Source organism: Silurus aristotelis (genome assembly GCF_946808225.1).
Source record: "Silurus aristotelis genome assembly, chromosome: 28".
NCBI classification, from domain to species: domain Eukaryota; kingdom Metazoa; phylum Chordata; class Actinopteri; order Siluriformes; family Siluridae; genus Silurus; species Silurus aristotelis.
In genome coordinates this window covers 3,432,209-3,444,498 of record NC_139601.1, presented here as the reverse complement: position 1 = coordinate 3,444,498, position 12,290 = coordinate 3,432,209, and the positions used below count along the sequence as shown (strand labels likewise).

At 40.1% G+C, this 12,290-nt stretch overlaps 1 protein-coding gene across 3 annotated transcripts in view; it reads right to left on the bottom strand.

The window, feature by feature from the left end:
• Window positions 1-1,237: 1,237 nt before the first annotated feature.
• cadpsa (Ca2+-dependent activator protein for secretion a) overlaps window positions 1,238-12,290 on the bottom strand; it is a 117,079-nt gene continuing 106,026 nt past the window's right edge. For all 3 annotated transcript variants that reach the window (XM_083534739.1, XM_083534740.1, XM_083534741.1), the window contains 2 exons: window positions 3,779-3,883; window positions 1,238-2,315 (listed from right to left, as the gene is read on the bottom strand). In XM_083534739.1, the coding sequence (XP_083390865.1) occupies window positions 2,151-2,315; window positions 3,779-3,883 (270 nt within the window). In that variant the 3' untranslated portion in view covers window positions 1,238-2,150. The remainder of the gene's footprint in view (window positions 2,316-3,778; window positions 3,884-12,290) is intronic.

Here is a 12,290-nt window from a genome sequence, read left to right as displayed (position 1 = left end):
TCTGAAAAGGAAGAAAAATATAAACAAATGTTTCATCAAAAGTTTGTGACCATAAGATTGAAAGAATCCCTTTTCTCATCAAGGCCACATTTGCTGTGGGGTTGTGGAGATGTGTGGCGAATCATTCAGCTACAAGGATGTTAGTAAAGTCGGGTACAAAGGTGTTCAGTGGGGTTGAAGACAGAGCTCTATTCCAGGCCACTAAACCCATGTAAAGCATATCTTCATGGAGTTTGCTTTGTGCACAGGGGTATTGTCATGCTGGAACAGGTTTGGCTCTCCTAGTTTAAGTGAAGGAAAGATGTCATGCCATCTCATCCAAAAAACATCCTGTACAATTGTGTGCCTTCAGCTTTGTGGTAACAGTTTGTGAAAAACATTTACAGCCTAATGTGGTTTTAAAAAAAAAAAAAAACAGAGTTGTATGTTTTTTTTTTTTTTTTTTTTTTAAAAACAAATAAGGGTGTGGTAATTTAGGTGTCCCAAAACATTTGGCCAAACGACTTTTAGGAAATTCAGACGAAGTGACTGTTGAACATGTGACTTAAGGATGCGTTTAAGTAGCAGGATTGAGTGAATGAACCTTTTTTTTTCGTATCATGAAAGCGTGCGTGAAAGCGTGAAAATCGTGCATAAGGGTTGAAAAAAGAATCATTTTCATGATTACATGTCAAGGCAAAGTTTATAGTGGGGCTGGTTATTTTTTTTTATCAGGTTTCGTTAATGTTGCAATTTATTAGAACACACACGGCACATTTTTTAAGCCTCTTTGGGTCGATCTGATTGACACCCAAATCGTTCCTGTGTTCAGTATTTGCCAACAGATTTTTGTTCCCCGACAGGAAGGATTTGTTTCGCGACGTCTGTATGAATGAATGGAGTGATTCCATCTTCCTTGCATTTGTAGGGCATTGCTCAGTCTAATCCCACCACCCCTTTTGTTCCTTCATCTTCAGGACGGACGGATTTGCTCCTGTATCATCTTTAGCCATTCTTCCAATCTGCTTACAAACTCGGATTTAATCCCTGACTTCAGACTTCCTTAAGAGGAAAGCGTTGATGATGATGATGATGATGATGATGATGGTTTTGTGGACCATGTTCTTACTAAAATTAAACTTTTTACAAGCTCTTTAAAATTTCACAATGACATTAATTCAGAGTGACACGGAAGTCATTGTCTTGTTTTGTTTTTTTAAACATATACCGAGGCCTGTTTAATAAAAAAAACACCAGATTCTGTGCATGAACATTTTAATTTAGCTACTGTATTTTTTTTTTTCCTTTTAGAACACACACGAGGCAAAAGTAGGATGAATCTGCCATTCCACAAAATTCTTTGGAATTGATATCTAATCTTTTTCTAGCTAACATAGTTGACCTTCTGCACCAAGGGCAATACACAGCATCAGATATAATAAAATAAATAAATAAATAAATAAATAAAAGAATTTAAAGGAACAGTATGAAAACTGAAAGCTGTAGAATATATTCTTGCTAATAGATAAATTGTGTCAAAAACATAAATATATTGTCTGTCTTGGTCAAACTAAATCATAATCTTGTTGATATTGCATTTCTAAGATATCTACTAACACTTTAAAAAAAAAAAAGGAAAAGGAAATCAGATGGCTTGTGGTTACCAGAGATACTGTGATTATTGATTATCTATTTATTTGTTGTGTAAATGGAAAATATAAACACTACTTTTAAACACCCCCCAAACCAGTTAAATACAATTCATTTGGAATACAGTCCAAAAACAAACAAAAAAACCCCTCTGCACAATTATGTACCATTTATATATTTACAGTACACACAGAAGAAGCGCCGTACATGTTGAACAAGGACACAACAGGGCATACATTCCTAACCATCTGACGCAAAACATCGCTTACAAGTAGTACGCCATATTGCTTCGAAAACATTTAGGAACGCATTCTTGGACATTATTACTTGTAAAACACCGATTTGGAGCCGATTTCTTCCGATGAACATTAAATATCGATTTTTATTTCGCCCCGTTTGCTTCGCATCACTAATTCACCTCGGCCCCCGTTATCAGTCGCACGACTCAAAAGTAAAAATTAGTAAGGAAGCATGACGGACGGAGTACATGCATCGCTTCGGCAGACGACGCCGACCGTAAACTAGTCTTCTTCATCGCTGTCCTTCATGGAGATGCCCTGCATTCCTCCGTCCCTCACAGACGCTGTGGCCTCCTCCAGCATCAACCTGTTCTTCACCGTCTCGTACATCTTGCTGTTCAGAGTGGAATCCAGGACGCCTTGTAGACGGAAGTCACGGTATTTTTTCTGAAAAGACCAGAAAGAATGGGACAGTGTGGAAAATCCTTTATTACCGGCAAGTTGGGGGGAAAAAAAATTATTTGCTTCTGTCGTTACACAGAAGTATTTTGGTATATAATTGTTAAAAAAAAACAATGGTTTGCTTTAAATGAACTATTCAGTAAATGAAAGGAAGCAATGTCAATGTATCACGTTTACTTTGTTTACGTTGCATGTTTGGAAAAAAATGCAGTTTTTCTTTAGTCAAACAACATCGATACTGTTACTGATCTACTGTTATTTCCTAAGGAGAATTACATACATTTCAAATATATCAAAGTATAAATATACATCGATTCTAATACAAGAAGAAAAGGTTAATGTTCAGAGTTTTTTTTTCTTCCCCTCAATTTCAATCTTTTTTCAATCTTTATTATTTGTTACAGCTGATATCTGCTATGATTTCTCCAGTGTCCAGCTTGATATTAATCCTGGGTATTGAAATGGAGGTATCAGCTATCTATATCTACTATACTAAAGTACTAACTTAAAGAAATACATTATAATATTTTGAGTAAATAGCAAGAAATACTGGTAGCTCAATGGTTAAGATGTTGGACTTCTAAAGGCCCTAAAACCTCAACTGCTCAGTTGTATGAGATAAAATAATTGTAAGTTGCTTTGGATAAGTGCATTGGATAAATGCCATGAAAATTTAACTTTACATAAAAAGCTGCTGAAAATACTTTTATAAATTTTATTTCAGCTACCAGCATATTTCCTATATTCAGGAAATTTCTTATTTACTGAAACTTTTCCAACAAATTTAATCGATTAAACTGTAAATAATTAGGATAACAGGTAAGAGATACTGAGCATCTAAAATAAACAGTCCATAGTGAATCCACCAAAATGAAAAAAAATAGGACTAATCTCATTTAAAAGTAAAACTTCCAATACATAATGTATTAATAATAGTGAGATTTTCGACATAAAAAAAAAAAATACCCTGAGCCTTAACCAGCATTGGTTTGTTTTTAGAGAACGAACAGCCCTGTTTGTCTGTGTAGTTGTAGGTGTCCTTCAGGTTTATGTAACAGAGGAAGTGAAGCCTGGCTGGTGGCTTCACAGGACAGAAATAAACATGTGATGCCATACTACAAGGTCCTGCTCCTGCTGCTACCCAGAGATCACGCTGCAAGATTTAGCAGCAGAGGTGATCTTACAGAGGGAAGTCAGAGTTTATCCCCGTTATTCGTAAGTGGAAGTGGCTCTACTTGTATACACAGTTCACTGTAAGTCTGCATACACTTCGGACAGAAAGTAAATTATAGCAATTTATAAACCAAAGCCATTCAGTGTTTTAGGTTGTTTCACAGATATTTCTTAATAAGTGATTTCTTTAATCAATTCATATTCTCCAAACATTGTTTGGATCATCAGTAATCTCAAACATTTGCGCTCCACTATATGTGATAAATATGGATTACCTTTACAATTCGAATGAGGATTTTCAGCTGGTACAGGTGAAGCTGCAGGTCCATGCGGTCTGTTAGCCAGGTGCCCAGAAGATTCATCGTACTAGTGTACCATTGCTGAAACACAAATACAGTTTTTTCCAACAAGACACACGAACATAAGTGCACATTGCAACATATTTGAACACGACAAACAGAAGAAGAAGAAGCTACTATTGTCTGGTTACAAGAAGCGCACAAGCACCCAATTGATCAGAAGCTATAGACCAAATCTTTAGCAGATTCCTAAGCATCCCAGGACCCAATGGTTTAATCAACTATTAATCAATCCTAGACCAAAGCTTCAGGCAAAACTTAAACAGCAAAGAAACAAAGCTAAACAAAGCTGGAAACAATCTAATGCTTCAGCTGTTTCATAAACCTTCAGTTAATGCTTGACTGAATGAAATTTGAATTTAAAAACCATGGACCCATATATTAATCAACTCTTAAAACACTCTGTACCAAAGCTACAGGTAACAACCCTGAATCTCAAACAACACAAATTCATTCGAATCTTCAAACATCATGGACCAAATCTATAGTCAGTTCTTAAGCAATTCTGGACCAAAGATTTCATTCACCACTTTGGACAAAAGCTTTAGTCAACTCTTCAACCATACTAAACCAAATCTTTATTAGACTCTGAAGCTTTAACTGATTCTTAATTAACCCTAAATCAAAGATTTAGTCAACACGTAAGGCATCCTGGATTAAGATTTTGGAAACAAATACTTTTGGACCAAAGCTTTAGCAAAATCTAAACAAGTCTGTATTACAAAATTACTATTTTTAGCCTAAGGTCACATAAACCCACACTTGACTGAAGCTTCAGCTGTCTTTTAAACATTATTGTACCAAAAGCTTAGGCAGAGAAGAACTTTTCCTTTCAGCATATTACTAATTGACACGATGGAAGCCCACAATCTGGTTCTGCTGCTCGTGGTCATAGGCTGAGAGACATGCTCAGTCAGCTATCACCCCCTGTTAGCATACACTCATCACTTTCCACTCCTTTTTGTTTAAATAGAGGAAAGGCAATCACGTTGTCCTCACATTACCGAACAATCCTTTCGTCCTAGCCCTGAAACGTACTCAAGGCAACTATTAAACCCGTCGCGCTCTTGGCTTTCGGGTTGCAGATGTTGGACTGTGGGGAGGTTCTGAGCTGAAAACTAATTGATTGGTCCTGATTGAGCTGTTGAGCCATGTTCTCGGAGTCAAATCACTAAGGGCATAAAAGAGCAAAGTGAGCTGTGTTTTGTTAGAAAACCGGAAGGGAGAGCGGGGCATCTCACAGGGCGAGAGATACGCTCATCCCAGCTGCGTGTCCAACGTATCTTACATACGTTTTCTCGGAACAAATTACCTTCAATCTTGCCAATAAAAAGTTACTGTGCGTTCCACTTTGGCTACAAGTTTGCTAGCAAAATTCTGTCGATGACTTGTGGTATCTCTGCAAGTTTGACCAGTGTAACCCAAAGGTTTGTTGAGGTGTAGGCTAGCAAGATTGTAATACAAAAAAAAGGTTTTTGTGCAACCTGTTCAGAAGTTTAAAACAATATTGTTTAAAAAATGCAGCAAAATTGTTACCTTTACTGTTTTGTGGTCACTGTTTCAACTGTCAGTTGACCCAAGTTTGTAAGTTATTGCCACTCGACTACTTTGTTACTCTACTCAACTCTACTACATTTATGATTCAATATATATACTTTTTACTCCATTATATTTTCATTGACAGTGAGCGTTACGTTACATTTTGCACCTCTGTTAAAGATGTCATTAAGACTCAACACTCCGTTTCCCAGATCTGCTGCCTCTGAGTGACTTTATTTTTTTTAGCTCTGCTGGCCTCATTTTCAGTCCAAAGATTTTAATAAAAATATAGACCCTCTTTAAAACTGAGAGGTGCATCAAATCACAGTCAGCTCTGATTATTTGGTTTTACGTTATCTCAAATTACTTTGTAGTTCATCTCACGAGTCCTCTCGTCCGAGTCGTTCGGTCTTTTTTTAATGTGATTTCCATTTACGCTACACAATGCAATGCAATTAGCCCTAGCTGCATTGTCATATTTTTATTATTGGATCTATAGACAAAGCTGTCGTATGTAGACGTGTTGGGGATCTGATTATATATATATATATATATATATATATATATATATATATATATATATATATATATATATATATATCATATATATCGTTTGATTTTATTTCTGATCGAAGGAATGAAATGAACTAAAGGCCTCGAAAAAAAGGTTCATTCATTTTAATGAACGACATACATAGAACTAAGTCACTAAAATGATCTAATGTTTTTGTCACTACATGACGACACTATATGAGTCAAATACTCAAGTACTTCTACAATCAGACTTTTACTCAAGTCATACAGGAATTGGTGACTTTTAGTCAGTTTTTTAGTGCTTACACCTCTGCAAAATGACCAATTAATAAAATAATTTTTCTTGTCGAGCACGATAATGCAATTTCTGCATGCTTTACTGAGAGTCTTTTTCATGATTTAACCATTTTGGTCATCTGTTAAATTAGTGGAAAATAAGCCTGAAACTAGAAACCCAGGTACCATTGCTTTCGTTTGAATCAATTCTCATTAGCCACATGATCTCCCGTGTATTTATGCAACATGCAAGCATATTTTGGATGACTGGGGGTTTACATGGATTATCTGGTGCTTAGCACTTTCAGTATAAAATACTTGACAGGTCCTTCACCTTCCAGACAAACACAATCTCCTCATGTTCCTGTTTTCAGTCGAGAAGCGAACCTCCGCTATGTGTGGCTCTATAGTTTGTAGTGAATGCGATATTCTACAAGAAGTGGTGACATGAAGAGGTTGAGGATCTGAAGGAGCTTTGGTTGTGTGTCGGGGGGCTCTGTGGTGTCTTAGTTGCGCTGTGTGTGTGTGTGTGTGTGGGGGAGTCAGGGCTCGGTGTTAATCTGGGAGTGCTGTGTGCCTGTGAACGCTCGGGCAGCCGGTCCGTGATAGACCCCCACAGAGAGGCCAGGCCTGGACAACTTCACAACTCGCACATACTCTCTCTTTTTCTCTCTCTCTCTGCCTCTATCACACACTCTGTCTTCCCCTTTCATGTGATTGCTCTCTATTTCACATATTATTTACCCAGTCTTTCGTATTCTTGTACACCTTCTGCTTGATTACGGTGCATCATTTGCTTACACGGAACGAAATGGCGACACTTAATGTGATGGTGTCATATAGCATTGTATCGTTGTGTCAGACGATTGTTAGGATCATTCGATATTCATCGCAGGTACCGATGGGAAGTTCATATCGGACTTTTGAGGTTTCGAATGATCGTAAAAGATGAATAGGCAAACGAATGGTAAAACAGGCCTGGTCTTGCTTGCAAAATGAACAGTGCTGGTTGTGGCACTTTGTTCTGCTATGACGAAAGGAACAGAAGTCTCTCTCGGAGGGCATTATGTACTGCGCCACTTTTTGGATATGAAGCAGCGGGAAGCTGGCAGCGTCCGCCAGTCGAAACAAGAGTACCGTGCCTCTGAATACGTAATGAAACGGATATGGAAAAAAAAAACTGTGATCATCTAATGAGTTCCATCTGATATTAGGATTTATGCGTGCATGTGCGCATGTGTGTGTGTGTGTGTGTGTGTTGGGCTTTACCAAAACGTGCACACACATGAACATCTGCAGGCCCCCCACACCTCTTGAAGGGAGTGTTGAATGGTTGTGCGACCTCCTGCCCCCTGCAACACCACATACATGCAGCAGAAAAACACCCAGTTTTCAAGCGAATCTGCGTTCACACTCCAGCCTTTGACATGTTACAGGAAGCCATGGTGCCTAGCAGGGGGCAACAAACTGAATTCAGCGTGAGGCTGCACGCCCCTCCACACCCATTCAGTACACACATGCACATGTATGCTACTTTAACTAACCCTAAGCACACCTGAATCTAGGCAGTGGGAGTCAGTAAGGATTCGGATCAGGCCTTTTCTTTGTCCTTTATACAAAAAAAATCCCTCTTTTGTAGTAAAAGCAGGAATTTTGTAAAGGTGGAGGAGGTGGAGACTCGGTGGGGGGTACAGGGGGATTACAAGCAACCTGTGACTCTGCCTCTTTCTGCCCTTACTGGTGGTAATGCATGTGTTTGAATGAGTTAGAGTGCGTATGTGAGTATGAGTTTAGAGCGTGTGTCTGAGTTCGGCTCGCTCTCTACAGCCAACGTGGCTCGAGAAGCTCTCCCGCTGGGACCCAGCTGTGTCTGCAATTAGCGGGAGGGATGGAATGAAGATTGCTGCTAGTGTTGATGCTAATGCGAAATGACAGGTTGCTGGAAAGCTCGAGAAAGACTGAGTCAGAATTCCTTGTCTTTGTAAAATCAGTGGCGTAAAAAAAAAACAAAAAAAACATTGATGCACGGAAACCGGTGTGAGACTGGACCAAGGATCGAAGCTCAAGCCTATCTGCTTTTCTTCTCCACCATCTTTTTTGTCACTGAGCTCAGGCTCAGAGCTGAATCAGGCCCCCCAGTGCAGAGGACTCTTTAAAACTGACTACAAGACATTATGCTCTTAGGACAAAGGGACGGGCTAATCCTACCTGCTCGCTGTTCACAGCCGCTGTTGGCCTATTATTGTGTGCTTTCTGGCCCCTGAGAGGAGGTCCATTGACGATGGAACTCAATTACCATGGTAACTCACACCGACAAGCTCATGTGTCTCTCTCTCTCTCTCTCTATCGCCACAGTGGGACATCCTGACCCAGAGGCAAACTTTTCACAGGAAACGCACGGCCCTAAACATGTTCCTTCGTTGTGCCATTGTTGGCAATCAAATTCTTCGTTCTCGTTGCCGTTTTCTTTTTCACGTCTTTCGTCCCTCCTCTTCTCTCTCTTTCTCCCTCCAAAAAAAAGAGGTCCCCATTGAATGGCAGGATTGAAGAGAAGTTGTAGGCTCAGCAAGCATGTGGGGTTCAAACTGCTTTTGATTGAGCGGCTTGTACAAAGTGGAGGTTTGCATGCCTCGTTGGAGCCTTAAGTGCAACAAGCCTTCAATGTTTCTGCTCAGGCTAGCGCTACGTCTGTAAAGGGCGGCTTAATCTTTTGGGCACACAGACAGGCTTGGGTGGTGGTGGTGGTGGTGTGTGTGTGTGTGTGTGGGGGGGGGGGGCACACGGCACAAACAGTTTAATTTATAAACCCTTTTGATATTTTAACAAGCATTTTAAAGGAAGCGCTTTTTGCTTCTTTTTTTTTGGAAATTGTGTCACTAGAGTTTTTTAGCTTGTTGATCTACAGCTGAAGAAAAAAAAAAAAAAAAAAAAAGCCCCACTACTATTGGACCTCCAGTAGACTCCGTTCTTATGCACAAGAGCCTGTTCACTAAATGGATAACAGTATGCAAACAGAGCTCTCTTCACCAAAACATGCTCAGAGAAAGAGAAGGAGCTTGTTGGGATGAACTAAACGCTGGGAATTATAGCCCACGTCTGTGTCATTGAGTAAACACACAATGAGCGAAAAAGAGGAGCGAGAGTGAAAAAAAAAACATGGAAAGAAAGAAGGAAAGGACGGGGGGGGGGGGGGGGGGGTTAGGGGGGTTGTGAGTAAGAAGCCGTGTGCAAAGTGCTCACAAAGGAACGCTTAGAGGCGGATTGAGACGCAGCCGAATGAGGAGCGCAACACTTCTGGGGTTCAGTCTTGAATGGGGTCGGGAGGGGCGAAGAGAGAGGGGAGGGGAGGGGGGGGGCAAAATGGAATAAGCCAGCGAGTACTTGAGAATCCCGCAGAGCACCTGAATGGGCCGAGGGAGGGCGGGGGGCGGAGGGGGTGAGCCGAAGGTGAATGGCCTGCCTTTTGGGACCAATTTGTCTCTTTTCTCCCTCCGAATCCCCCTGCCTCCGTGCTGACAGATGTACAAAGGCGGACCCGCGCTGAGACTCTAGTATACGCGCACCCGCTAGCAGCTGTCACTCCTGTCAGACGAGTTAATCAAACAAATACCACCATACCTTGGTTTACATCATGGAGTGAGAGAGAGAGAGAGAGAGAGAGAGAGAGAGAGAAAGAGAGAGAGAGAGAGAGAGAGAGAGAGAGAGAGAGAGAGAGAGAGAGAGAGAGAGAGAGAGAGAGAGAGAGAGAGAGAGGGAGGGATGGAAAGCAAAGTGGTTGGTGAAATGTTCTGTTTTGAAAGCCCAATTGACCCCAATAATGCAATCACACACTATAAATATATATTTTCTTGTCATTCAAAATTAGTGCCCGTTTGCACTGTAGCATTAACCCACCAGGTCTACACTTAGCATGCTGAGAACTAGAGGGAAAAAACCTCCAGAAAGCCAGCTCCTATAATTATTGGAAACCTAAGCAGCTTAGAGCGGCGGCGCTGCCTCTGTTTGGAACAGAGAAAAACCTTTTAACATGTTTGGAACAATAACCATGCCAGTACCTGGTAGCTCTCTACCTCTTTTCCTTTTTTTTTTTAAAACATACATTTCCACTCACTTATGTCTTGATTTGCTTAATTGTAAAGAAGAATAGATCTGCAGTAGACTATGTCAGAGTAAATAACAATAGCTAGCTTTTTAGATCAGGGGTCAAATTTTTATTAATCTACAGTTTTGAGCACTTAATAATTCCAAACCAAAGACCTCTAGAACAAGGGCTCGAGTGGATCTTACTTCAGGCCGAATTGATAAAACCGTACAGGTCAGCGGGTCGTGACTGCAAAGTGCTAACAGACAGTGAAATGGTGTGAATCCAACAACAAGCAGTAGCTCTGTAGACTCGGGAACTCATTCAGCATCTACCAAGGTCGCCTGAAATATAATCAATGGCGTCCATCTGTAATCCCACCCTCTAGAAAGGCAGATTAAGGGTATAATTGACCCGTGTAATCCCATGGCATATCTGTAAATGCCTGAGTCTCTGAGCTCAAACCCACACACACACACACACACACACACGTATATATGCAACAACACCAGGACTTTTTTAATCAATGATCTCTGAGCTCAGGCTGAATCAGACAGATGAGCGCTCATGTTAATCCCACTTTCTACCACCACTCTTTAAAGGTCTAGCAGGAATGACCGAAGGCAAAAATTTAATAAATTCCCTCACCCCTCCCTTTACATCCTCTGTCTATCTGTTTGTCTCTGATTATAAAGTTTAGTAGCCTCAAGCTTCAGGCTATAGGAAATAACTGCATACTGGTTTTACAATCATTTCTGAAATAATTTTCACTCCATATTGAATTCATCAAGAGGAAGTGACGTTGCTAATGATGAAATAGATTGAATTGATAGATCTAAATCTAAATAACAAAATCGATCATACATATCCACATGTACAAATTGTTACATTGACATTCCACAACATCAAATGCAACTACGAATGGATAGAAAGTATACAAACACGGCATCACACCGCCATATCTTTCGTTGTTTTCCCATAACAGCCTCCCGTAAAGTGTTTTATTTCTGACCCCTCGTCTAATCAACACATTAAGACTCCCGTAAACCGAAACATTAACGATCCTTAAACTGCTGTGTAACCGGTGTTGTGTTCGACACACACACACAAGCCCATATGGCCATTTCTAACAAAATACTATTATAAAATAGCAGGAAGGACGGCAAGGATTGTAATCTTATTGTGTTGCATGCTGGTGAGAAACCCTCATCCTTGACCCCAATTAACCTCCGCCAAACACGCACTCGGTGCCTGCTCCAGTACGATCTAAACATTTGGTTAAATCAGACCCTCCCACAAGGACGATTAGCAGGGAATTTTTTTAAGACAGAAAAAAAAAAATCAGAAGGGGAATCAAAGGGGCCAATCATACTTTAGTGTCCAGGGGGTTTCAAAACACCATGATGGATGAAGGGAAATAAACATGAAATCACTCCCATGGGATTATATTATGACACTGATTTGTTATTCAGGCTTTAAATGAAACGGCAGAAATGACACATCTATAGCAAAATCTGTACCAATGAGGATAATTGACTTACTGTGTGAAGGTTTTAACACTCGTGGATGTGCTGTTCTAGAAAAATAATCAGTGATGGTTAGATCTGATGCAGGATGGCATCATGAAGTGTATTCTTTTCAAAGCAAGTGGCAATTTCCGATCATTGATGAGCAAGAAATAGTGATTATTATGATCTGTTCATAGTTACACGTAATGTCACGTAATGTCATCTGCAAACTTCAATCAATCAATCAATCAATCAACCAATCAATCAATCAATCACTGAAGTGTGCCTGTAATTAGAAATGTAAACAATGTAATCAAAGTAAAAAAAAAAATAATATGGCATGATATTGAGAGGGAAAATGGTGATATGGTTGTGCATGTGAAGGTGTGAGTGTGTGTTTTGTGTGTGTGTGAGAGTGTGTTTTAGATTGCTTGGCCTGTTTGTTGCACTCTCTTCTGGCATAGCCACTTCAGCAGGTGGGGAAAGGAGC